Below are 27067 nucleotides of genomic sequence, written 5' to 3' on the forward strand. Positions count from 1 at the left end.
ACCGAGAAGAGAAAGGTATAAATTGATGTTGATGCGGGATTGCACAACTCGAGTTCGATTCGACTTGAGTTTCCCAAAATCACATACTTCATCTTATTGCATTGATTATTTGCAATTGATGTGATTGTTATTTTTGGTATATTGATTTATGCATTGAGTCATGGGCTGAAACGCCTAGTCGTAGACGATTGATCTCGTGACAGAGGTACCCGATAGTGATGGAATCGTCACTGGGCCGTTGCACATTGTCATAGAGGTTTGGCCAATATGCCAGGGCTGATGTGCCTAGTATGTGGCTGATTCGCCAAGACACCGGACGTTTGGTTATATAGAAGTGGATAGAATTGGAGTTTCTTCTATTACTGTTGTTCGATATGGAAAGAGCCAAAGTCCATGAATAAGAACGTGCTACCACCCCGATCAGGAGTGTAGGTGGGTGTATGTTCTTATTCAGATCGGGATCCCTAGATTAGGATGAGTCGAGTCAAAGTCTATTAGTCACGGAATGTGATTCAGAGTTTATATTGATTCATGTTATGACTATCTGTTTCATGCTTGTATATCTGTTTATATGACATGCATGTATACATGATTTATACTGGGAATGTAATTCTCACCGGAGTTATCCGGCTGTTGTCTTGTTTGTATGTGTGCTTGACAACAGGTGGGACATGATCACGATCAGGAAGATGATGAGAGATTATAGTTAGCGTGGAGATCCGGGCCCAGAAGCAGAATAAGATTCAGCACTGGATGTATAGTTGTTGAACCTAGTTGAGATAGAGGCTTGTAGTACATAACTTGTACCTTGATATTGACATGTCTATCAGATAGATTACTGTTACGTTTCCGCATTTATAATTTAAAAAGAAAAAAATTTAGTCCCACTTTTCTTAATTGTTATATTTGACATTAATAATGATTAAGACTGGAATTAGCGTCCGGGTCCCCACAAGCAGGTGGTATCAGAGCGATAGATCCTTTAGATTGAGATCGAAGCTAGTGAGCGGGGTAGATTGAGTGTTCTTTTCTGCCTTTGCTATGCTAGCATTATCTTATGATTTACTGCTTTGAAATGCATGTTTATTTGATTATCTGATTTGATTAATCATATGTATTATTGAGAATGAATCAGAACCGATTCTTGATCAGCAGTAAGATGATCAGAGGAGGACTGAAACAGGTTTGTTGTATTTGGTTACTAATTCTTTTGGTAATCAGATATACCTCCTTGATGAATTCCAGAACCAGGTAATACTTCGAGTTATCAGATGGATGTGTCAGAAACCCCGATGGAAATAATGTTGAAGAGGTTTCAGTCGTTTCAACCGCCGATTCTGAAGGGTATTGAGACATTTGATGACTGTGAGAGTTGGCTGAATGATATTGAAGTGCTGTTTGATTCACTTGATTACCCTGATGAACACAGAGTTAGATTGATTGGGCATCAGTTATATGAAGTCGCAAAGAGCTGGTGGATCGCAACCAAGGAAGCTTTGGAACAGCAGGGTACCGTGATTACGTGGAAAATCTGTAAAGCTGATTTTCATAAAAGATTTCTTCCAGTATCGTACCGACAAGATAAGAGTACAGAGTTTGTCAACTTGACACAGGGCCAGATGAATATTGAAGAATATGTGGCAAAATTCTCTACTTTATTACGTTTTGCTCCTAATGTGGCTGGTAATGATAAAGTTGTAGTTGATCAGTTCATCAGCGGACTAAATCCTGAAATATCTGCATTGGTAAATGTGGAACGACCTCATTATTTTGCTGACGCCTTGAACATGGCAAAGAGAGCTGAGGCAAGTTTGATACAATAACGTGAAATGTCGTATGTTGCTCACCCCCAGAAACAACAACCTCCAACCCAATTCTTACAATCCCTGTTTAGATTTGACAGGGGCAGTACTAGTGGGGGAAAGAAAGATTTCTTGAAAGCTCACAAGAAACAGTTCAAGAAATTGGGGAGTGGTTCGTCGAGCTCCAGTGGTTCTAGCCAGAGTTATACGGGAGTTTATTGCAACACTTGTGGAGGAAGACATTCCACAGAGCAATGCCAAGGAGTATTTGGTAGTTGCAACGTCTGTCATCAGCCAGGACATTTTGCTAGAGTATGTCCACTGAGAGGTTCCCGAAGATCTCAGGGAGCAGAACCATCTGGATCAGTGGCACCGCCTGATAGACAATCACCGGTGGTTCACTTTTTCCAACCACCGACGACTTCTCAATCACAACCAAGGCCAGGACATACCTGACGAGGTAGTGGCAGGTACTTATTTATTGTATGGTTATTTTGCATATGTATTGATGATACTAATGCATTCCATACGATTATTCTTAAATGAATTGCATTGATATATGCTTTAAGTATTGAGTTATTATTGCTGTAGTATTGATCTCTTTTCTGTTTGGAAGAAGTTTTGTATTAGTGATATCTGATAGACATGGTATGCTACAGTATGACAGATATGAGATTGAGTTAGATTATATTGTACTTGGGTTGTCCGATTTTGATTTTATTATCGGTAATGATATGTTGACCAAGTACAGAATTACCGTTGATTATTTCCAACAGATTGTGGAATTCAGACCGGATATGGCTGATGAATGGAAATTTTACGGTAAGGATTTTAGATTAGGATTCCTTGGATAGGGGTGATATTGAGGACTCGATTGTTATAGAAAAGAGCGGAGAGATTCCTTGTCTATTCAGTTGATTTACTGAAATCGAGTCTATCATTGGCCGATTTGCCAGTGACATGAGAGTTACGGATGTTTTCCCCAGATGAGACTTCGAGCTTGGTTCCAGCCAGGGAGATTGATTTCAGCCTTGACTCGATACCATGTACTGTTTTATGTTAAAACACCGTACTGAATGATACCGATTGAATTGAGGGATTTGAAAAATCAGATAGCAGATTTATTAACCGAGATTTACATCTGATTGAGTATTTATCTTTAGGAATGTAATAGCTATGGCTGTGAGTTGATAAACTCTGTGTTCAGAATATTTTGATGATTCTCTGATTAGTTGATCTATGATATTCTGAGATATTCAAAGATTTTGACTGATTTTGTTGAATATCTGAGTGTTGTATTGAATATTCTGGAAACTGGAAAGTTGTATACAGAAACTGTTGAAATGTGCATCTTGATTGAGACAGATTGTATTCAGGGTTTGTTATATCTGAAAATGATATATCTATTGATTCTAGCACAGTTGAGACCGCGATCAGTTGGCTGAGATTGATATCCGTGTCAGAGATTTACAGTCCTATGAGTTCAGCAGGCTATTATATCTGACTGTTGTTTAAATCTGATTGAGAATTGTTATTGTCTGGGAGCAGTATTTGATACAGATTGTATACAGTTGAGACTTCATACCGTACAAGCCGAATTAAAGCTGATTTTGAGAGTTGAAACAGTTCAGAAAGTTGATCAGAATGGGCAGAACTTAATTATCGATATTCAGAACAAGGTATCGATCAGAATATCAGGTAGGTAATACTGCATTGTATGTGAATAACCGATGGGTTGTGCCAAATATTTCGGATTTGAAATAGCTAATATTGTCAGAAATGTACAATAGTTGATTCAGCATTCATCCTGATAGCAGAGAAATGTATGATAATCTGAAAAGACAGTTTTGATAGAAACAGATGAGATTAGATGTGGCAGAGTTTGTACTGAAGTGTCTGAATTGCCGATAGATAAAGACAGAAAGAAAGAAACCAGGAAATTGGTTATATAGCTTATCGATTCCTGAAGGGAAATAAAATTACATTTCCCGGGATATCGTGATGAAGCTACCGCATTCCTCTCGGAATTGGACATTGATTGAGTTAGGAGTGACAGACTGATATAGTCTGCGAGTACTACCTCGTACATGAAAGCGTACAGATAACTGGGATTTCGGTTAGAAAAGTGATCAGATTACACAGAATGCCAAGAGATGAATTATATCAGACCATGGTTGCAGTTAGCTTTGCACTTTTGACAAGAGCCATAGTAGGCTCTAGGTATGAAATTATGTTTGAATACTGCATAGCATTCACCGACTGACGAATAGTCAAAGTGGATTATCCAGGTTTTGGAGAATATGCTTAGAGTTGTAATGATTGATTTTAGCACTAGTTGGTAGGATTCATTGCCATATGGTGAGTTTCGTACAACCACAAAAATCAGACGAGTATAGAGATGGTACCATTTGAGACGTTGTACGTTAAGAAGTATAGATTTCCTCTTTATCGAGATGATATCTCTGAGGTTCCTGAGATTGGACCTGAGATGATTAGAGATGTAACTAAAAAGTGAAGCTGATTCAGAAAAGAATGACGACAGCTCTAAATAAACAGATTGAATATGCCAACGCTAGACGATAACCGTCAGTATTTGATATAAAAGACTGAATATTGAATTAACTGGAATTAAACAGATTTGATAACAGCTGTTGATGTTGATTTGTTATGCGCTGTTGATTGGTATATACGGATGTTGTATGGCCAGTATTTTGAGATTGATTCTATCAGAATTATTTCGAATGATATTCTACTTCTTAAATTATTACTCCAGAATGGAATCAGAATCAGTAGAATAAAGATAGTTCAGAACGAAGACTATTCCATTGCTGAAAGTTCAAAAGAAGGGTTAGGGCATCAACGAAGCTATTTAGAAGACAGAATCAGAAATGAAATAAAGATTCTAGAATTGTTTCATTGGAGTAAGTTTTCTTTTAGATTCTGTATATATATCTCCTTCTTTTATCGGATTTGGTGTCTGATATAATTACAGGTGATATATGAGTTGATTGCATATGATGTGTTGCTTGAGATTTCGAGGACGAAATCATATCTTAGGAGGGGAGAAATGTAAGGCCCGAGAATTGGATTACCGTAATCTGAAATGATTTGGCGATGATTGATGTGATTATAGACGGAAAAGATTAGACCGGAAAAGACGGATTAAAACACGAAATATGTGCGAGTACAGAACACCTCGCGCATATGCGCGACAAGGAGCCGCGCATATGCTCGCCTGTGGCAGAAGACTTCGCGCATATGCGCGATACGGGTGCGCGCATATGCGCGAGAGGTCCAGTAGCTAAATGTGATGTCCAGAGAAGTTGACGCATATGCGCCGAGTAGGGCGCGCATATGCGCGAATGGTAATATGCCGAGACAGTAGGTCTCGCGCATATGCGCGAATGAGAGGCGCGCATATGCGCGAGTCACCGTGAAGCGCTGAGACTTTGTGTCTCGCACATATGCGCTGATGGTAGTCGCGCATATGCGCGAGACGTGTATTGCAAAATAGTGAGCCACGTTTTTATACATGCACGGGATATATATACACATTACCTCCTTCATTCAGAAGTAAGGAAGAGGAAGGAAACGAGGGGAAGAAGCTCCAAGTCCTTACGTGTGAGAATTTGAGCGTTACGCAAAATCTGTCCGTCTGATTTGTAATCCGAGTACAGTACCGAGTTCCTAGCTTCGACAGCTACAACATGACGTAAGTTTTATTGAATTCTAGTATCATTTGAAATTATGACTGTCAAGGCCCGTATTTCGTATTCGTAATTTTACGGAATTATTAAAAATTTTCTAAATTAATAATTATCTTGTCCCATTTAATTAAAGTAAACATGTAAATAATTTTAATTTTAAAATAACAGCGGAAGCAAATATTGTTTTCAACCAACAATTTAAAAATAATTAAACGTAAACATCAACTTTAAAATAATCCAACGTATTAAAACTGAGTTTGAATAATAAAAGGTGCATAAATTAAATCATGAGGTCCTCGGGATTACTTCTGCTGTCCCAAGATCGCTCACTGGCCTCCGTCCGCGGTCCCGACCTCATCAATACCTACAACAATCAATTCTAGTGAGTCTAAAGACTCAACATGTATATATCGTGAATAACAAGTAAATATATCATAAAATCGCATGCAACGTAAAAATAAAGTATCGTAAAGCATACGGTGAAAATCGTATCATGAATAATTATAACTACGTGCATATCTGAAAAGCTTTGCTCAATAGAGCTCTGTCATAACATATCATATCTTTCTGGTAGAGATAATGTTTCTAAGCAAGTGGCCCATAACATAGCGTAAGCGCCTGATCAGAGATTAAACCACAGTATACTGGGCGGTAGAGATCAATCACAGCCCTTGGACTGGATGTCCGTACCCATACATAATCGTAAACCGGTCGTAGGTCACCGGGCGGAGAGGTCCTCGGTTGCGCCTACCGACTTCCAAACCCATAAGCATAAGGTGGCCACAAGACATATAGCATATATCTCAAAAATAAACATTTTATATTTTTATGCACGTAATATAATTATAATCTTATTTTTACCGGATGAGTTGGATCGTTCCTAGGCTTGCTGCGACTTTATTCTAATATGTGACACATGCAAATAATATTATCTTGACCTAACTTGACAATCTAACCAAAAACTTAACAATAGAACCAACAATGAGACTAAGAGGACCAACCACTTGGTTTTTCAATCATGGTATCGTACCAACCCGAACCAACATTAAACCGACGTTTAACCATGATTAAAAATACTCCAAACATACTGAAAATCATGCATAAGAATTGTAAAACCCGAAAATAGGTGAAAGGAATCCAAAAACATAAAACACTCTTTCGAGAGTCATTTTGGCACATTTCACCGTAAATTCTCGTACGACCTCTAAACTCGACCGAATCACGAACGGCCAAAAACATGACTTTCCTAACTCATTGAGGTACTGTCCAGTCCAAGGTCATGGGCTAAAAGCCATCCAAGAACTCAAACCAACCTCATGAACCGAACAGCAAGTTGCTGTCAAATTACAGCAGGAGCAGCTTGTGTATTTGAGGGGAAATTCTGAAATTTAATGACCAAGGGCTTGAACCACCACCCAAAGACTCTTACCAACATCCTAAGGCATGGCTTGGACCATGGCTAAGGGATAAAATCCAACCACACACAGAGCCAACACCTAGTACATTGCACAGCTCAAACCGAGAGTACCCAGAAATTCTGTGCTGTAGTATTCGAATGAATTTGTTGTCTTATTTCGTTCCAGTGGCTATATGATCAACCATGGCACGATCTAGACATGAGGGAGTGTTGTATGAACCATGGCTATAGGTTAGAAGCCAGCCACAATCCATCCAAATCTCACAAACCGAAAGTTACTCGCACAGAAACATGATGAAACCGAAATGTGCTTGTGATGATTTGGTGAAATTTTGATAGATCCGTGAACCAATCCTTGAAGGGATGATTTGGTCACGTCCTTGACATGTTAAGATAGAGTTCTAACCATGGCTATAGTCCCTAGGACGGCCAAGATTCGAACACCACCATTAAACACCAAATGACAGAAAACGTGCACCAAATCTGTAGCTTGTGGAAATAGTTGCTGTCATGCTTTTGTTTTAAACGTTTGGACTCAAACCAATGAATCACTAACACCATAACATACTCTAAATCATGCCTAGAAACAGCCGTGGGTGCCTGGAAAACGATCCAAACTCCTGAACCACAAAGCAAACCAAAAACCGTGAGACACAAAGAGGAAATAAAATTCTGTGCAGAAAAATTGGGTGGTTGCTGTCCAAATTTCGTGATGCTGCATGAATATTGATTATATATTGGTTTAAAAATATCTATAGGACTTGATTGAAGAGTCAAGAAACAATATATACATGCCTGGAATTTGTTTTGAAGAAAAACAAATCAAAACGACAATACGACGCGACGGAACCTAGTTGGATATCTTCCTTTCTTTTCTACTTTTCTGCTGATATTTCCTTCGATTTCAGCTGCTGTTTTTCTGATGTTTTCGAAGCTTAAGGTTGTAGGAAGTGTAAGGGATGAAAGTGAATGATATAGGAGGTGTTAAAGGTGCTATATTATGCATTTAGTTTGAGAGTTACAAGTCAAGAATTGAATGGGTTTGAATTGTTTTTCTCACTTCCTTTGCTGTAATTTTCTTATTATTTTATTTCCCAATTTCAGTAGTCTTTCTTCTGATAGTTTCGTGAATATGGAATGAAGAAATGCTATGTAATGGAGGTGATGGTTACAAGGGTGTTAATGATACCATAATATGCATTAAGGTGGGAGGTTACAAGTGCAAGCTTTGAATATTATTTGAATGATTTCTTCCTAGTTGCCGTTGCATGCCCATCAAATTCTTGCAACACAATCAAGCTCATTTCATAGTCTAATAGGTTGAGGGAAATTATATGAATTATAGTATTTGAATTTACCAATAACTTATTGAATTAAAGGTGAGTAATGATATTTATTTTAAAGGTTATTGAGATGACTAGAATGAATTTACTACTCTTTTGAATTATCTTAACCAATTTTATTACTCATTTGGATAGTATATTATTATTTAAACCTTATAATTTAAATTCTTAAGATTCTAAATACTCATTATACATATTAGTGAATTAACACCTTAATCTAGATTAAACTCTTGCATGACTTTGCATGGATTCAACTTTAAGTATTTAAATACTATGTTTAATTTCTTGAATATATTATACCTAGATTAGTTCATCTTCAATTGCTTACACATTTTAATTTAAGCTATAATTAAATATTAACCTAAAGAATTATTTACTAACTTAGCTCCACTTCATTTTATAAATCCTTAAACATCCTATTTCTTTAAATTAACTTATACCTTGAATTAAATTAAATTTAGGAATATTTTTCTTATTATTAATCCTATTTCTAATTTCCAAACTCCGGTCCGTCCTCGCGTATTTAACTGAAAAGATAAAACTAAACTTTTGCATTTAAAATAAATAGTTATGACTTATCAAATATCAAAATGAATTAGACCATTCATATATATATATATAAATCATTTTTAAATTTAAATAGTAATAATTATGCAGGGCTTATACGTAGTCTGATTTTCGGGTCGTTACAATGATATTGGGAGAATTATGATTTGACTGATATATTGTGTTCTGGGTATACTGATCAGTATATAACTGAAGTCAGATCGAAGAACGGGCTGTGTATGTAATTGTTATGATATTCTGAAGTAATATAATCGAGATTGTACAGATTTGATATCATGACCTGTTCTTATTGAAGATTATGATTCCTATTGATATCGATTATGAGTTATGGTATTATTTCTGTGATGTTGAGATTGACGGGGCGATCAATACTGTATTATTATGCCATCGAAACATCAGTAGATTGATTGTGATCAGATTCAGTATTGATTGAGATTGTATCATGATATCGTTGATATGGATCAGATTATGTTTGATTTGAGTATTGATCAGAACATGTTTTGAATTGAGTTATACATTGATACAGTATATTCGATATTGTCATCGGGATCCCTAGATTAGGATGAGTCGAGTCAAAGTCTATAAGTCACGGAATGTGATTCAGTGTTTATATTGATTCATGTTTCTGATTTTGATACATGTTATGACTATCTGTTTCATGCTTGTATATCTGTTTATATGACATGCATGTATACATGATTTATACTGGGAATGTAATTCTCACCGGAATTATCCGGCTGTTGTCTTGTTTGTATGTGTGCTTGACAACAGGTGGGACAAGATCACGATCAGGAAGAGGATGAGAGATTATAGTTAGCGTGGAGATCCGGGCCCAGAAGCAGAATAGGATTCAGCACTGGATGTATAGTTGTTGAACCTAGTTGAGATAGAGGCTTGTAGTATATAACTTGTACTTTGATATTGACATGTATATCAGATAGATTACTGTTACGTTTCTGCATTTATAATTTAAAAAGAAAAAAATTTAGTCCCACTTTTCTTAATTATTATATTTGACATTAATAATGATTAAGACTGGAATTAGCGTCCGGGTCCCCACACCATTAGTCCTTACGACCCGGGATAAAACTGAGGCTCTATATGCTAGGGCTGTGCTTTGACTCGTTTACCGGCTCCAGGAGAGTCATCAGGTGGCGAGATTGGGTACAGTTGTGACATATGTAGGAGCCAGTGCATTGTAGTCGGGAATTCACCGCTCACCTACGAGCATGGATATCCTATGTGATCCGATGAAATAATAGTGTGTGAAATCTCTGGCCAGAGTATGAGATCTACGTTAGAGAAAGAGTTCTCCAATAGTACATGCAATGCCACTATTAATATGTATCACATAGTTATCAAATTATTATGCAACCCTCGATGAATCAATGGTTGCAGATTCGATCGGGGTATATGAGATGAACGGACCGTACTGTACGTTAATGATAACCGACTGGTTCTTGCAGGCACTATCAGTGATACCTAGGGAATCATGGGGTGATATTACTAGACGCTCTTAACATTATTCGATGGGTTTAATCAGAAATATGATTTCTGACATTCTCTTAATCAATTTTTGATACATAGAATTGGGCAATTAAGGTAAGTCTGAATAAATGATTATGTCCTGAATCACAAGGAGTTGTGAACCCACGGCTAGCTGTATCTCTGAACCATTAAGGATCAAACAAGCACTGAATCATTTGTTCCCGTGGAGAGAATAAATTCAAGAAGTTGAATTTATATTATGATATAGTAAATTCAACTCCCAAAGCAAAAAAATTCGGCTACTTCCTTTTGGGAAAAAGATTTAGTCGTCTCTCAATTTTTGATCTCAACGTAAAAACTTCTTCCAAATATTCTAGAGCTATTTGGAAGAGGAACAAATCTTCCAGTCGTGGACTTGATAGAAGGATTGAAGGAAGGAGTTCTAGAAGAAAGTTCGTAGGAAATTTATCAAGAGCTATATCCTCCTATACCGGATTATTTGGAGCCAAGTGAATTAATTTACTAAAGGTATATTACTAAACTCCCTATGAATGTTTAATCATATAACCATACGAGTGCTAAAACAAATATATTTTGATTGTCAATATAAAATAAAATTTTAAACTTCCATTGCGTTTTAGGCACGAGAAAAACGAGATCCAACAGTGGTATCAAAGCCAAGGTCTTTCTAAATCGTATTGTTTTTTATAATTAATAATTTGTTTCTAACCACATATGAAAATTTTTCAGAAAATTGTAGCACCATAAAAATTATTTTTCCAGAAAAACAAAAAAATATTTCAGATCTACCAGGAACAGTTCCGGGCAGACCGCGCGCTGCGCTGCGCAGCGCAGCGTGCGGTGCTTTGCGCACACAAGAGTCCTGCCACTGCCCGAAACTTTCGGCAGCAGGCGGGCGGCTGCCCGGGAGTGTCTCGGTAACCGTGCTGGATAATGGGCTTGAATTGTTTGGACCTAGGGTGCAATTTTCTGATTTTTCAAAACTTTGGATTAAATTGATATTTTATGAAAATTGGTTCAATTTTTCTTTTGAAAAATTTATTTTTGGAAAATTAATAATTTTCTTGTAAAATAAATAATTAAAATATGGTTTTAATTATTTATGGTAAAAATGAGTTTTACAAGAAATCAATTATTATTGAATTAATAGTAAATTAAATAAAAGTGTTTATTTAATTTATTAAATTCTTTAATAATTGTGGTGGTTAGTGATAAAATTATTAGATACATGATTTATTAGTTAATTAAATTTGTTTAATTAATTGATGTTAATAGTTTATATTAAATACATGAAGGATGATCGAGTTGACACGATTGATGTTGATCGCTACCCGCGGATAGTGTCTGGCTCATATTATTGGGGAGGACTGGACGCCGGAAAACTGTGACTTCCATCGGACATATTATGTGAATTGAGTGGAACTCCCATGACTTCGGCTTATATTATTGGGGGAACTCATGGCGACCGTCCACTACAATTCAATATCGATGGGTCGGTATGACACGTGAAAATAAACGGCGTCATATTACTGTGTCCTTATTAAACGTGAGGCGAAACACGCGGAGGTTGCATAGGGATGCAATTGGATTCTACCTTTTAGAAATTATAATTTGCTGTTATTATTCGGGAATATAATTGGATAGTTTTATTCTACGTGCCCACTTAGGAAATACGATTTCCTTTTTTCATCAGTGGGTGGTGGAAATATCAAAATAGTGGGAGGGAAATTTATAAAATAAAATCCATATTTTATATCTTAGAATTATTTTAAAATTATCAATAACCATTATCTGTTTTCATTTTCAGTATATTTACGATGACTACTCGTAACCCGCTTTCAATCATTCTCGATCAAAAAAAATTGACTGGCCCTAACTATTATGACTGGTTTCGAAATCTAAAGATTGTTCTGAAATCCGAAAGGATTGCGTATGTGCTTGATAAGAAACCACCGAAGGAGACAGCTCCTGATATCAGTCGGACTGAGTTAGCTAAGCTTGAGAAATGGTGGGACCATGATCTTCAAGCTAAGAGCTACATGTTGGCTTCTATGTCGAATGAACTTCAGAGGAGGTTCGAGGAGGCGGTGAATGCTGCTGACATTAACCTTCATCTGAAAGAATTGTATTCTGTACAAACTCGTTCAGAGAGACATGCTACTGTTAAAGAAATCATGACTACACGCTTGCGAGAGGGGACTTCGGTCCATGAGCATGGTGTTAGGATGATTGGGCTCATCGAGAAATTGGTGGGACTCGACGTGGTTATTCCTAGTGAGCTCTCGACTGATATTATCTTGCTATCATTGTCTGCCTCGTTCGATGGATTTGTGGTTAATTTTAATATGAACAAGCTTGAAACCACCCTTGAAGAGTTGGTCAATATGCTTACTAATTATAAGATCACAATTAAAAAGGAAAACATGTTCTTCTAGTGGGTTCTTATTCCGGTACGAAAAGGTAGCCTCGAATAAAGGCAAGAAACGTTCTGCCCCTCTGAAGAAGAACAAGCCCAACAAAAAGCCATACAAGAAACCAACTCCAGGGCCCACAAAGCCTGATAAGTCAGAACAAGTATGTTTCTATTGCAACAAGCCTGGACATTGGAGGCGTAATTGTACGGAGTATCTTGCCCAGAAGCGTTCTGGCCATGGTATATTTTATATTGAAGTTAATGTTTCTATTAATTCTTCTTCTTGGGTATTGGATACCGGATGTGGTTCTCATCTATACAATGATTTGTAGGTGATGAAAAGAAGCAAGAGGCTTAGAGATGATGAGACATTTCTAAGACTCGGAAATGGAGCAAGGGTTGATGCCACTGCCATTGGAGACATTACTTTAATTTGGACAATGATTTGAAGTTATTTTTTAGAGAAGTTTTATATGTTCTTGAATTGGTTAAAAACATTATTTCTATTTCTATGCTTGATAGGGATGGTTATTCTTGTGTTTTTGCTAAAGGTGTTTGCAATTTATACAAGAATGAATGTTTGATTAGAACTGATGAATTAACAAATGATCTCTGTAACTTAAAATGAAAAGATATTCAGTTAAACAATATCCAAGCGCATACGAAACAACAACAAACAAAAGGAAAATAGAAGATCCAAATCCCGCACAAATATGGCACGATAGACTAGGTCATATTTCCTAAAGAAGGATGCACAAGCTAGTGGAAGAAGGCATGTTTGACTTGTCAGACATAAATTCTCTACCTACTTGTGAGTCTTGTCTAAAAGGAAAAATGACTAAGACTCCATTCAATGGAAACGTGGAGCGTGCACATGGTCTACTAGATTTGATTCACACGGCGTTTGTGGTCCGCTAAGTGTTAGCACAAAATTTGGGCATTCCTACTTCATTACCTTTACTGATGACTATTCGAGGTATGGGTACGTTTATTTGATGAAACACAAATCTGAAGCATTTGAAAAGTTCAAAGAATTCAGATCTGAAGTAGAAAACCAGCTATAAAGAAGTATTAAGGCACTTTGATCTGATCGAGGTGGAGAATACTTGAGTGCTGAATTTTTGGGTTATCTAAAAGAGAATGAGATTCTCTCACAATGGACTCCACCAGCAACACCACAATTGAAAGTTGTTTCTGAACGTCGAAATCGAACCTTGATGGAGATGGTTCGATCCATGATGGGATTCACTGAATTGCCTACATCGTTTTGGGGCTTTGCGCTTGAAACTGCGGAAATGTTGTTGAATAATGTTCATACTAAAGCAGTGGATAAAACACCATATGAGATATGGATGGAAAAAACTCCCAAATATTTTTACATGAGAACATGGGGATGTCCTGCTTACGTGAAGCAAACTGAAACGTCTGCTATTCGTTTTCTTAAAACGTACTAGAAATTTTATTTTTTTCCCTCTTTAATTTCCATTATTCAAAATATACATATATATGCTTGAAAATACTTTGACACCATTTTTTTTTTAAATAATACAATCAACTAACATTTAAAAACCAAAGGAAAATAGTTTGAATCATAAAATCGTAAAACATTTTACCAAACCTAAAAACGTTATTTGAAAATTATAGCCCATACTATAACCTCTCAAAAATATCTCATAACAAAAATAAAAAGTCGTAAAAAATATATATTTAGCATCACTTAAAATCATAAATCATAACTAGTGCGGAAAACTAGCGTCGGTCCTCGGGTTATGTGCATCTCCAGTCCAGCAAAGTCAACCATCAAGACCGCCATTAACATTATTATCATAACCACCTGTATCAACCACACCTAGTGAGTCTAGAGACTCAACACATCATATTCTTGATACCAAATAATACGTATAAAACCACAAGCAACAGTGAAAATACTTTTACGTAAAAATACATTTTTCATGAAATGCATAAACTTCAAAACTTGAACATTTTCATAAACATTTTTCATATCATCCTCAACATATTCATATTCATATTATCGTCAATGTAGATGTATTCTTTTTCCTTTTTGTTGAATTCAAATCGTTAATTGTGACTTTCGTGTTCATCTACGTCTACGTGTTGGGCGATAGATCCATCTACATGTAACCACAGTACTGGACGGAGGGGACACCAGCAACACTCTCACCGGTCAACTGGGCCTTGGCCTTATGTATTAACATATCACCGTATACATATACATATTCATATCCGCATCCAAGGAAACACGATTGTCGGGCTTCCACTGGGACCATAACCCTCACGATATCTCCAACATATCATCGTATTAGTTACAATTACTTCACTTTCTTCAACGTTTCATATTCTCATCACTTTATAAAATTTAAACATGCATATAACGTTTTTTTTTAGACCAAGTATGCAACATGTCGTTTAAATTTCCACGATAAATCATAAAATCCATAAACGTTTTGAAAATAACATTTTAACATATACATATCCATGAAAATTTAAATATCATAATTTAACATATAAAAATTCATAAACAGGTGAAATAATCATATTAGCATATAAAACAGCATTCAGGACACTGCCATGACGTTTACTAATTTCTAGGTGTAAAATGATCGTTTTATCCATGGACGTAAAATTTTACGTTTTTGAATTTTTCTTAATTCCATTGACTCTAACATGTCTCAAATAATTATTTAAACTTACATGAATTTTCTCATATTTTTATTTAGCTTAAATAGAGGACTTTTAATTTATTCTCTAAATATAACATATTAATGCGTTTTAATCTCAAATTAAACCAAACATTAATATAAAATTCCAAAATTAAAAAATTAAACTTTTAATAATTATTTGAGCTTAAATATAATTTTTCCTAATTTTTTATTAAGCAAAATCTAGGTGTTTCAATTAATTCGTTAATTAGCGTTTCGTGAAGAGATTAAATCTCGGATAAATCCAAAACTCATTATTTTGCTCCCAAACTTTAAACATAGTATTTTAATTATTTATTCTACCTTTCCAAGTCATGAGCCACACCCGTGGACCCAAGGTTTAACTTTTTCTTCTTTAATTTTCATTTTTGACCCGTAACCGATCAACTCGAGCCATCTCTCAATTTACTCGAGCCACGCCCGAGTCACTTCGAGCCAAACCCGAGCCACCCCACCTAGGGACCCTCTTGACCAGCCTTGGCCCCTGGACCTAGCCCCTAACTTGCACGCACACACTCCTGGACAGACCCCCATTCTGCACGTGAATCCCTTCCACATTAATAGGACTCCTAGTTTGCTTAGGACTCAACCAACCCCTTAACCCTCGACCAGTACTGCCCCTCACTGACCTTGTACCATGCTCAGACCATACCCAGACCAGCCCAAGCACCTGAACCCAGTAGCGAGCCGCCTGAATTCAGAAACTCCAACCTGCACGCTAATGCTTCTCCTCACGGTCTCCTTGTTTTGGTCAAGCCAGCAGCGAGCCAGCCACACCAGCCCCTAGCCTGACCCCTATCCATGACCATTGGACTCTAATGGACCGACCCTGACTCGCCCTTAGCCCTGCTGCACCCCTCTCCTGAAGCCCAGCAGCGAACAACACCTTGGGGGAGAGTCCCACTTCATGTGGACTCTTCCCCAGCCCCAAGCTCGAACCCCATCCACCCTAGGACCCAACCCAGCCCTAGACCTAGACCACCCCTGACCCTGAACCAGCCCTGGATGAGCCACCATGGCCCATACACAGTAGCCGACCCCATGACCCTTGAACAAACCAAGCAAGCCCACATCTCTCTCTTTTCTCTTCCCCCACGGTTACAGTTTGTTTTCATGTGTGTGAAGCATGTTTTCGTGCATGTATAATACTTCTTAAACTCGTGTAAGACCCCCTTAATCCATACCCTAGTCATGTCAGCCCCTTAATAACATAATATACATGATTATGGATCAAATACATGCCTTAAAAATTCACATATTATATGAAAACAAAATTGTTTCATGATGCACTTGTTTTTCATGCAAAAACTCAATTAAATAAATACTATGGTGTGATAGATATTTGAAGGAAAGAAATATGGCGTGCCTTTGTGTTTTAAACGTACGATTATTCGTTGACGATTGCAACGAACGGCGACGAATGACCTTGGCTTGAACTCCCTTGAAGCTTTTGAATTTTTCTTTCAAATCTAACTTGTGTGTGCCATGTACTTGGAGTGCAAAGGAAGAGTTTGAATTGTGTAAAAGAGGTGGGCGTGTGTTATGATTTAAATTGTGTGGTAATTTTGAGTTTAAATAATAATTAAACACTAACAAAGGTTTAGGCTCATTAGGAAAATTAATTAAGCCCAATTGTGTTTAATTAAAATACTAAAAATAATTTTGCTTCAATAAGTTTGTGAATTTATTAGCCGGGTTGCCAAAACGCTTGTATTTTTGTTGAAAATCAAATACCGATAAAAATTACGTCCCGACGTATAAAATCACCTCAAAACTCTTTATTTTCAATAATATGAAAAAGCATCAATCATATTTTAAATAATTAAAAACAACTATTTCATAAAAAAAATTTCTATTTTTCAACCCTCGGTCTCCGTTCCTCGATCGCAACTCAAATAACCTTTAAAAAATATATTTTTATTGCAACAATGTAGAAAAATATATTTTAAATATGCTAATATGCACAGCATAATTAATTAATGCAATTAAAATATTTAATTAAAATACAAGAGAATTTAATAACTTGCGTGCATGTGGTTCGCGTAGACTTTTAAATTTTCGGGGCGTTACACAAACAGTGGGAGACAAATTGGATAGTAGATCCACTTTGTGCTACTTTGTAGGATATACAAAGAATTGTGTTGGATATTATTTCTATCACCCAAATGAAGCAAAATTGTTTGTTCCAAGAAATGCCATCTTTTTGGAAAAGAAATTTCTATTAGATAGAAAAGAAAAGATGATAGAACTTGAAGAAATTCAAGATACTCCCTCAACTATAGTAGTTGAAGCTAATCCCCAACAACTAGTAGGTTCAAGTACAAGCTCCTAGAAGGTCTGATAGGGTTATTAGACCACCTGCTAGATATACGCTTCTTCATGAACAAAACCATGATGAGTCTTGTGTTGGATGTGATCCAATGAACTTTAAAGAAGCAATATTCGATACTGATTCATCCAAATGGCTTGAATCCATGCAGTCTGAGATGGACTCTTCAAACCAAGTCTGGACATTGGTGGGTCCACCTGAGGGAATCATTCCCATATGATGCAAATGGATCTACAAAAGAAAGCTTGGGGCGGATGGGAATGTATTGACCTTCAAAGCAAGACCGGTTACTAAATGTTATACTCAAAGGTAAGGAATTAACTATAAGGAAACTTTTTAACCAGTTGCTATGTTTAAGTCCATCCTACTAGCCATAGCAGCATGGTATGACTATCAAATATGGCAAATGGATGTAAAGACTGCAATCCTCAGTGGAGACATCAAAGAAGAAATTTATATGCCTCAACCTGAGGGATACACATCAGTAGGAAGTGAGCATAAGGTATGCAAACTTCAGAGATCAATATATGGTCTCAAGCAGGCGTCAAGGAGTAGGAACCTCAGATTTGATAGCACTATCAAGGAATTTGGTTTAGCTAAAAATCCTGAGGAACCATGCGTGTACAAGAAAGGTAATAGAAGTGCAGTGACATTCCTAGTACTTCATGTTGATGACATCCTACTCATTGAAAATGATGTAGGATTACTGCAATCAACTAAAGTATGATTATCAAGTAAATTCTCCATGAAAGACATGGGTAAAGCATCCTAAGTATTGGGAATACAAATCTATAGAGATAGATCAAAGAGGATGTTGGGACTCACCCAAGTCACTTATATCGATACCATTCTGAAACGATTCTCTATGGAAGAGTCCAAGAGAGGATATTTACCAATGTGTCATGGTGTTACTCTATCTAAAGCCATGTGTCCCAAAACTGATGAAGAGATAAAGATGATGACACATATTCCATATGCATCAGCCATTGGTAGTATCATGTATGGTATGATATCGACACGTCCTGATGTTGCTTATGCTCTGAGTGTTACAAGCAGATATCAGGCGAACCCTGGTCCAATGCATTGGAAGGCCGTGAAAGATATTCTTAAGTACTTGAGAAGTACTAATAACTTGTTCATGGTCTATGGGAGTGAATAATTGAAATTGGAAGGCTACACTGATTCTAGCTTCAAATGTGATGTAGATGATTCGAAATCGACCTCTGGTTTTGTATTCATGCTTAATGGTGCGGCTGTCTCTTGAAAAAGTTCCGAGAAAGACACCGTTACGGATTCCACCACTGAAGCTGAATACATTACTGTATCTACAACAGCCAAAGAGACAGTTTGGATGAAAAATTTTGTCCAAGAGTTGGGCGTTATTATTAATGGAGTTGATCTAGTTCCGGTGTACTGCGACAACACTGGTGCCGTTGCGCAAGCAAAGGAACCAAGGTCTCATCATCGATCCAAACATGTACTGAGAAAATTCCACATCATCTGATAGATTGTGGGAAGAGGATATATATCAGTCGAAAGAGTCCCCTCTCTAGATAATGTTGCTGATCCACTTACAAGCCCTTGCCAGGACCATTGTTTGAGAAGCAATGTGATTAAAGTTTATGGGTAGTTCGCTCTAAGGCAAGTGGGAGATTGTTAGAGTAGATGCCCTATAAGCTAACTGTTGGCTAGGGATTTTATTGACTCAGTTGTTATAAATAATATTTATTTTAAATAATTCATTATTTCATGATTTGTTATTTTTTTATCTGTATACCCATGTGAACAACATAGATAAAGACCTTGATTAAACTTTAATACAAATCGTAATCCGATGTTGAAACTCATTTGTAAACACAGTATGATCTAAATTCGTTCCTAGTCGATCCAGCCACCTAAAACGTGGATAAAGGTCGCTTGAGCTCGAGACTAGCATCTGTGATGTTGTGTACCGCATTTCTTGGTAAGGGCATAGAAATGTCCAAACATGCAGATGGGTAGTCATATGATGATTATACCGAACAACCCTCCCTCGGACTCTCCAAGTGGTTATAATTCATCGAGAGGATGAGTTCGTGGTTATGATTGTACACCAATAGTACTTACGACCCGGACAACACTGAGACTCTATATGCTAGGGCTGTGCTTTGACTCATTTACCGGTTCCAGGAGAGTCATCAGGTGGCGACATTGGGTACAGTTGCGACATATGTAGGAGCCAGTTCATTGTAGTGGGGAATTCACCGCTCACCTACGGGTTTGGATATCCTATGTGATCCAATAAATTAATAGTGCGTGGAATCTCTGGCCAAAGTATGAGATATACGTTAGAGAAGGAGTTCTCCAATAGTATTTATGATGCCACTATTTATATGTATCACATAGTTATCGAATTACTATGAAACCCTCGATGAACCAATGGTTGCAGATTCGATCGGGATATATGAGATGAAGGGACCGTACTGTACGTTAATCATAACCGACTGGTTCTTGGAGGCACTATCAGTGATATGGTGCGATGCTACTAGACGCTCTTACCATGATTCGATGAGTTTAATCAGAAATATGATTTCTGAAATTCTCATGATCAATTGTTGATACATAGAATGGGGCAATTAGGGTAAGCCCGAATAAAGGATTATGTCCTGAATCACAAGGAGTTGTGGAACCACGGCTAGTTGTATCTCTGAACCATTGAGGGTCACACAAGCACTGGATCATTTGTTTCCATGGAGAGAATAAATTCAAGAAGTTAAATTTATATTATGATATAGTAAATTCAAGGAGTTGGATTTATGATAATTAAATTTTGAGAAAATAAATTCTATGAGTTGAATTTATGAGATAGTAAATTCAAGAAGTTGAATTTATGAATTTATAAAATTTGGATAGAATAAATTCAAAGAGTTGAATTTGTGGAATAGGATAATTTAGTTTATTAGACTCAAAAGTTGAGTTTATTAAATATTAAATTAAATATAATGGGAGTATGTTTAATGGGTTTGTAGGAGTACAAGTCCAACATACTAAATAATTAAAGTTTTTAATGGACTTTGATTAATTAATTAAGCTAGTTGGGCTAGCCCAATTAATTAATCAAGCCCATTAATGTTAATTATGATTATTAGATCATGACTTATTATAAAAGGTAGTAATCAAGCTATAACCCTAGCCTCCATCCTTGTAGAACTCGGAATTCCCTCTCCCAAAGCACAAAAATTTTGGCCACTTCATTTTGGGAAAAAGATTGAGTCATCTCTCAATTTTTTATCTGAACGTAAAAACTTCTTCCAAATATTCTAGTGCGATTTGGACGAGGAACAAATCTTCCAGTCGTGAACTTGATAGAAAGATTGAAGGAAGGAGTTCTTGAAGAAAGTTCGTAGGGAATTCATCAAGAGCTATATCCGCTTATACCAGATTAGTTGGAGCCAAGTGAATTAATTCACTAAAGGTATATTACTAAACTCTCTATGAATGTTTAATCATAAAATCATACGAGTGCTCAAACAAATATATTTTGATTGTCAAAATAAAATAAAAATCTTAAACTTCAGCTGCGTTTTGGGCACAAGAAAAATGAGATCCAACACTTTTACCCATACTAGTGCTACATCTTTCAATCGGTTATTTACAAACGAAACTAATGGTGGCAAATGCAATCCAAGAACAGGATTGGCTCAAGTGGCGCTGTTGGCGCAACACTCAATGACCCATTAAAAGATATTTACCCCGGACAAATAGTTGACTTACTTTTAGAATCCCCACAGTAGCAAGCGTAGGGCTTCTTGAAATGCTACGGAAGTGAAAATGAGGAGAGCATATGGCCAAGCAGACGCTGTCTTAAACGGTAGAAATGCTCTCCCGATTGTCGATAATGCAATGAGACTCACCAGCCACGCTAATATACTACAATAACCAGTAATCAAACACCAAATTACTAATCATTCCAAGCAATACACTAGGACAACGTTCCACAAAAACAAAGTGAAGAAACCTAGACAGAAGTGTCAGTATCAGAAAGGGCTTTTGAGAAATAACGGCAACGAAGAGCGAAAGAGATGGCCCCAGAGCTAACAGCACGTACCCAATCCCCGTCGCCGCCGTCATCTTCCTTTGCCGCCTACTTCTCCAACCGAGACAGCAAAATCCCAATAAACAAAAATTCGGGGAAATCAAACGTACATGATCGAAATCTCAATTGTTTTTCACTCCATTGTTGACCAGAAAGTATAGGATTCCCAAAATTTTTTTTTCATTTTATAAAACCAAATAGATACTAAAAGGGAAATTGGTGAAAAATATCCAAACCCAACAAAAATTTAAATTTGATACACATGCTAAAAAACTTCGGTTTTAGTACCTAAAATGAAGATAAAAAGACATAAATACCCTTATGATTGCTTATATGTTATAAAACTCAAATGGTTGATTATCTGGATGAAGATAAAAAGACATAAATACCCTTATGATTGCTTATATGTTATAAAACTTAAATGGTTGATTATCTGGGCCGTAAATGATATCAGAGCGAGGTAAAATTATTTTAAACATACAAATTTATTATTATAAAGTAATTAAAAGTTTGAAGAGGAGAATTTTTCTCAATTAACATGAATCCGAACCCAGGTTTGAGATTAAGTATTTACAGGATTTATTCCAGAGCTCTGAAATATTTACAACAAGAAGATCTAACCAAGGTTAGATATCAAGAAGGAACTTGTCAAAGCCTAAGGTAAACTTATGATTCAAAATAAAAGGTTCTTAGAAATAGTACCGGATTCATCTAAACTCTCAGGAGATCTTAGAGAAATTCAAAAGACGGTACAAAATTATGGCAATATGTTGTATTATGTACCACAAAATGTGGAGAAAATCCTTGAAAACCAGGAAGAAATCCTGGGAATATTAAAGGATATTCGAACAAGAATTCAAATTCTAGAACAACAACCAAGTTCTAGTAAGAGAACTTCAGAAGGAAGGTCACTACCATCCTTTGGTACTGAACCCTTGTTACATCAACAAGGGAAGGCCAAAGTAGTGTTAAAACATTTGACTGAAGAAGGAAAAATGATCAATCTTATTAAATCTGTCTCAGAAAAGAAATTAAACTGATGACAACTTTAGAAAGGATTGGTCTAGAGGATTTACAAGAGCTTGCAGAATCTTTTACAAACCTCAAAGTTGTAGATCTAAAGATGAACACAACGGGAGGTTAACCACCTTCTATAACGTGGTCATCTTCTCAAGAACCACCAAGGGAAAGTGTGGGATCTCAGAATATAAATATGAGAGAATCTCAACCCGATTTACATACTGGTGGAGAATCACACCCAGAGGGAACAAGATTAAGGAGAAATCAAATTCCCTTGCACCAAGAACCTTATGGGAAAACTGTATTATAACACCTACATCCTTATGGGGTTATGCTTAACCTTGATGTACTAGATTTCAAAAACAGAGAAGATATCATAGATGACTGGACATTTGCTATGAGAATAGTTGCAGGAACACTTGATCTAAACAGAGAAGGATTCATTAAACTCCTAGAAATGAGTTTTATGGGATCAGTTAAAATTGTTTGGGACATGACATCATTAGAAACTAAAGAGTCAGTCCTAGATGGAGAATCTCTTATTGAGATAGCTGGAAAAATGGCTACCATATTTAAAGCACAATTTATATGGGTAGACTATTTTAACAGTCAAGATACAGAGAAGAGGAAGAAATATACTCAAGCTCTGTATAGCCTTGAATTACATGACATATGTTTGGTGGATGAATATATTATGTTATTCACTAAATATAGATGGAATTCAGGGGTCAAAGAAAATATAGCTATGCAGCTTTTCTTCACCAAAATGCCGAGTCCCTGGAGAGAAATGCTCATAAGGGAATATGTCCCTGGCAATCCAGATACGTTGTCACGAAGAACCTCTTTTCTCAAAGGAAAATTGGCATAATGGTGTCATATGGCAGCATTACAAAAGAATTACAAATGCTTAAGGGGTATTAATAAAAGAAATCCTTTGTCTTGTAAAGAAAATGATCTTCCAACAATCATTGGAAGGAAACCACAGAAGCATAAAAGGAAAAGTTTTAGGACTCATCCTTATGCTCGAAGTGGAAAAAGTTCTTAGAAACCAAGAACAGTTTGGTCTAAAAAAAAGCCAGATCTTATAAGTCTGGACAAAGAAGTTGACCATCAAAAAGTAGGATATCATCCCAAGCATCGAGTATTTCTAGAAGTACAGGAAGAACACTTATAAAGAAAACTTTTAAAAAAGCTCATACTCGAGCTAATGAAAGTTTTAAAGATTGTAATTGCTGGACATGTGGAGTAAGATGTCATATCTCAACCAATTGTCAAAAAAATGAAAAAATAGATATTAAACGTTTCGATCCAACTCCGGATATTGAAGAAGCAGTTTATTACCAAGATCTTATTCAGGTGTACCGATTCGAGGATATTGCCTCATATGAAAGTATATATGAAGAAGAAGAAGTCTTGAGTCTTGGAGAATCTGATGGAACTGAATCAGAATCTGACTGAAGACGAGGTGTTTCGACAAGAAACACATGAAGATTTGTCTGGATTCTTTAGTTAGACAATAATATCTCATAACATGGTTCAAAGAATCATGAGAGAAAATCCTAGTCTGAAGAGATATCAAGGATTCTCTGCAGGACATGCAGAAAAGTTCTTAGGAAGTCTCGGCCTAAGAAACAGAAAGCATCATCTAATTTATAAAGTGTATAGAAGGGAAATGGCAATCCCGATGGAACTTACAGGAAATATAATGGAGATGCAATAAATTCCTTCGGAAGAAATTAAGGAGGAATTACAAAAACTCAAGATAGAAGTAGCAAGGACTATGTCCTGGATTTATATCGGAGCAATCCAGATTATGATAAAAGCTACTTTCAAAAAAGGAATAGATTCACCCATTGATATTGCTATATGCGATAAAAGAATGGGAAACCTTCAAGATTCAGTACTGGGAACTATCTTAGGAAATCACTGCGCTGGAAATATTGTAGGAGTAATTTATCCAAGAATTGCCAACAACTTAGCAGATCGAGATTTTAGTCGAACCTTGACATTACATCACAATTTCAAGGAAAAAGACTGATGAAAGAAGGTAATAGACCATATTCTATTACCAATCAAATTTCATATGCTCTATCTGATACACATCATTCAGAATTGTTTATTAGAAATGAGTTCATTGAAATACCCGATATATTTGAAAAACTTGCCTAGACAATTTATACAGAAAGAGATGATTTTCCTTTAATACAGGAAACAGATATCCAAATACAAGACAAACTGATTCTACAAAGGAATCAAAGTCTTAGATTGTCATCAAGGATACTATCTTTTCAGGGAGATAGAATTATAAGTTACAGGTGGGGAAAATTGCATGTCCAAGAAACCCAACAGGAGCCAAAAAGCTTTTCTACCATAGGAAAGCTTAGATGCCCAGAAGGGTGAAAGGAAGTATAAATAGTATTTGATATTACGAAACAAATTAATCAATTTCCTTGTAACACCATATACTATTTAGAACAACCTATAATAGGAACTTACCAAGGAATGATAAATATCGGAGAATTGGAAGTTCATATCAAAGGAATCCAGGTAAAGAATCAGATCGACTGTTTCTTGGACTAGAGTTTCTCGAGGAACACAAACCTTGGAAACGTCTAGAGTATGAAATGAAGTTTATGACAGATGATAGAATGTGGAAAATTCAATGACCACAAGCCCATTCTCGATATACATTCCAGTAGGAATGTTATATGAACAATATAAGGCAGAATATTTTGCTGCTTATATTGATTCAGGTGCTGGAATCTGTACAGCAAAACGAGGAGTTTTTCCAAATAATTTGGAAAAAGAATTACCAAAGATTGCTGGAAGAGATTTTTACAGAAGAATCTTAATCTTATGCAAAGGGATTGAGATGACTGAAATCGTAATTGGAGGTGCTGGACAAACACCTTGGTACAAGTTTCACAGCAAGCGTGGTGATGAAGCAAAATTTCTTAACCCAAAAATGAAGGATTCTAGACGGTTTGTAGAAAAATTTATCCAACTAAGAGCAGATAAAGAGCTCCAACCAGAAGAAATAGAATTCCTTAAGATAGCTCTACATAAGAATGAGGTAGAGTTTGAATCTAAGATATCATTGGAAGATGTCAAGAACAAGATCAAAGAAAATTACAATGAATATCCCTTGGCATGGTGAGACAAAAACCAACTCAAAGCTTGCCTTAAAATAAAGGGAGGCAAAGAGTATGAATTTGTCCGTTGCAAGCCTATCCCAATGAATATAATTGATCAAAGGGATATGCAGATTATAATCAATGAACATTTGGACCTTGGTTTGATCAAAGCAGAAATTTCACCATACAGCCCAGGATTCCTGGTAAGAAATCATGGTGAAATAAAAGGAATAAACCCAGATTAGTTATTAATTATCAAGAAATTAATAAGATTTATGGAGTTTGATGGTTATTTTATAACAAGTAGAGAACATCTAATCAGTTGCATACGCAATGAAAACATATTTCTCTAAGTTTGATTGTAAGTCTGGTTTTTATCAGATTCAGTTGCAGGAAGAAAGCAAGAAATTCACAGCTTTCTCAACACCACAAGGACACTATATCTGGGAGGTATTACCAATGAGATTGGCTAATTCACCACAGATATTTAAAGAAAAATGGATAATCTATTTAAATATTATTTTAAATTTATGTTTGTCTATATTGACGATGTGTTGATTGCATCAAAAAATATGGAAGAACATATTGAGTATCTAGAGATTTTCTCTGATGTTTGTAAAAAGGAAGGACTGGTTCTATCAAAAAAGAAAGCAGTCATTGACACAAGAAAGATTGAATTCTTCGGAATAGAAATCATGAGTCTGGAATAATTTTGCAAGATCATACAGTAGAAAAGATGCAAAATTTTCCAAACGAGTTAAAAGAAAAGAAACAATTTCAAAGTTTTCTGGAAGTTGTTAATTTTGCTGGGATGTTTATAAAAAAACCTAGCAAAACACAGGAAAGTGTTTAGTCCATTATTAAAGAAAGATGCAAGATTTATATGGACAAAAGAACACACATAAGGACTTGTCTATTTAAAGGAGATTTGTAAAATCTTCCGAAAATGGCTATCCTCAGGATAAAGATGATCTAGTATTATATATAGATGCCAGTGATCATTGGTGGGCGGCAATTTTAACAAACCTCAA

General features: G+C 36.3%; 1 protein-coding gene across 1 annotated transcript; it reads left to right on the top strand.

Moving 5' to 3' along the window:
• The first annotated feature begins 12162 nt into the window (after positions 1 to 12162).
• LOC142544327 (uncharacterized) lies at positions 12163 to 13207 on the top strand. The gene is made up of 3 exons (XM_075651384.1): positions 12163 to 12678; positions 12806 to 12919; positions 13091 to 13207. Exons 1-3 carry the CDS (start codon positions 12163 to 12165, stop codon positions 13205 to 13207), a joined length of 747 nt encoding a protein of 248 aa, XP_075507499.1.
• The last annotated feature ends 13860 nt before the right edge of the window (positions 13208 to 27067 follow it).

Source organism: Primulina tabacum, chromosome 5, assembly GCF_025594145.1.
Source record: "Primulina tabacum isolate GXHZ01 chromosome 5, ASM2559414v2, whole genome shotgun sequence".
Taxonomy (NCBI): domain Eukaryota; kingdom Viridiplantae; phylum Streptophyta; class Magnoliopsida; order Lamiales; family Gesneriaceae; genus Primulina; species Primulina tabacum.

What these genes read in the sequence shown, in the direction of transcription:
- LOC142544327 (XM_075651384.1), top strand. Translation starts at nt 12,163, where the DNA reads ATGACTACTCGTAACCCGCTTTCAATCATTCTCGATCAAAAAAAATTG. An exon ending in CCTCGTTCGATGGATTTGTG is followed by an intron (nt 12,679 to 12,805) that starts GTTAATTTTAAT and finishes CGGTACGAAAAG; the next exon opens with GTAGCCTCGAATAAAGGCAA. An exon ending in AGCCTGATAAGTCAGAACAA is followed by an intron (nt 12,920 to 13,090) that starts GTATGTTTCTAT and finishes AATGATTTGTAG; the next exon opens with GTGATGAAAAGAAGCAAGAG.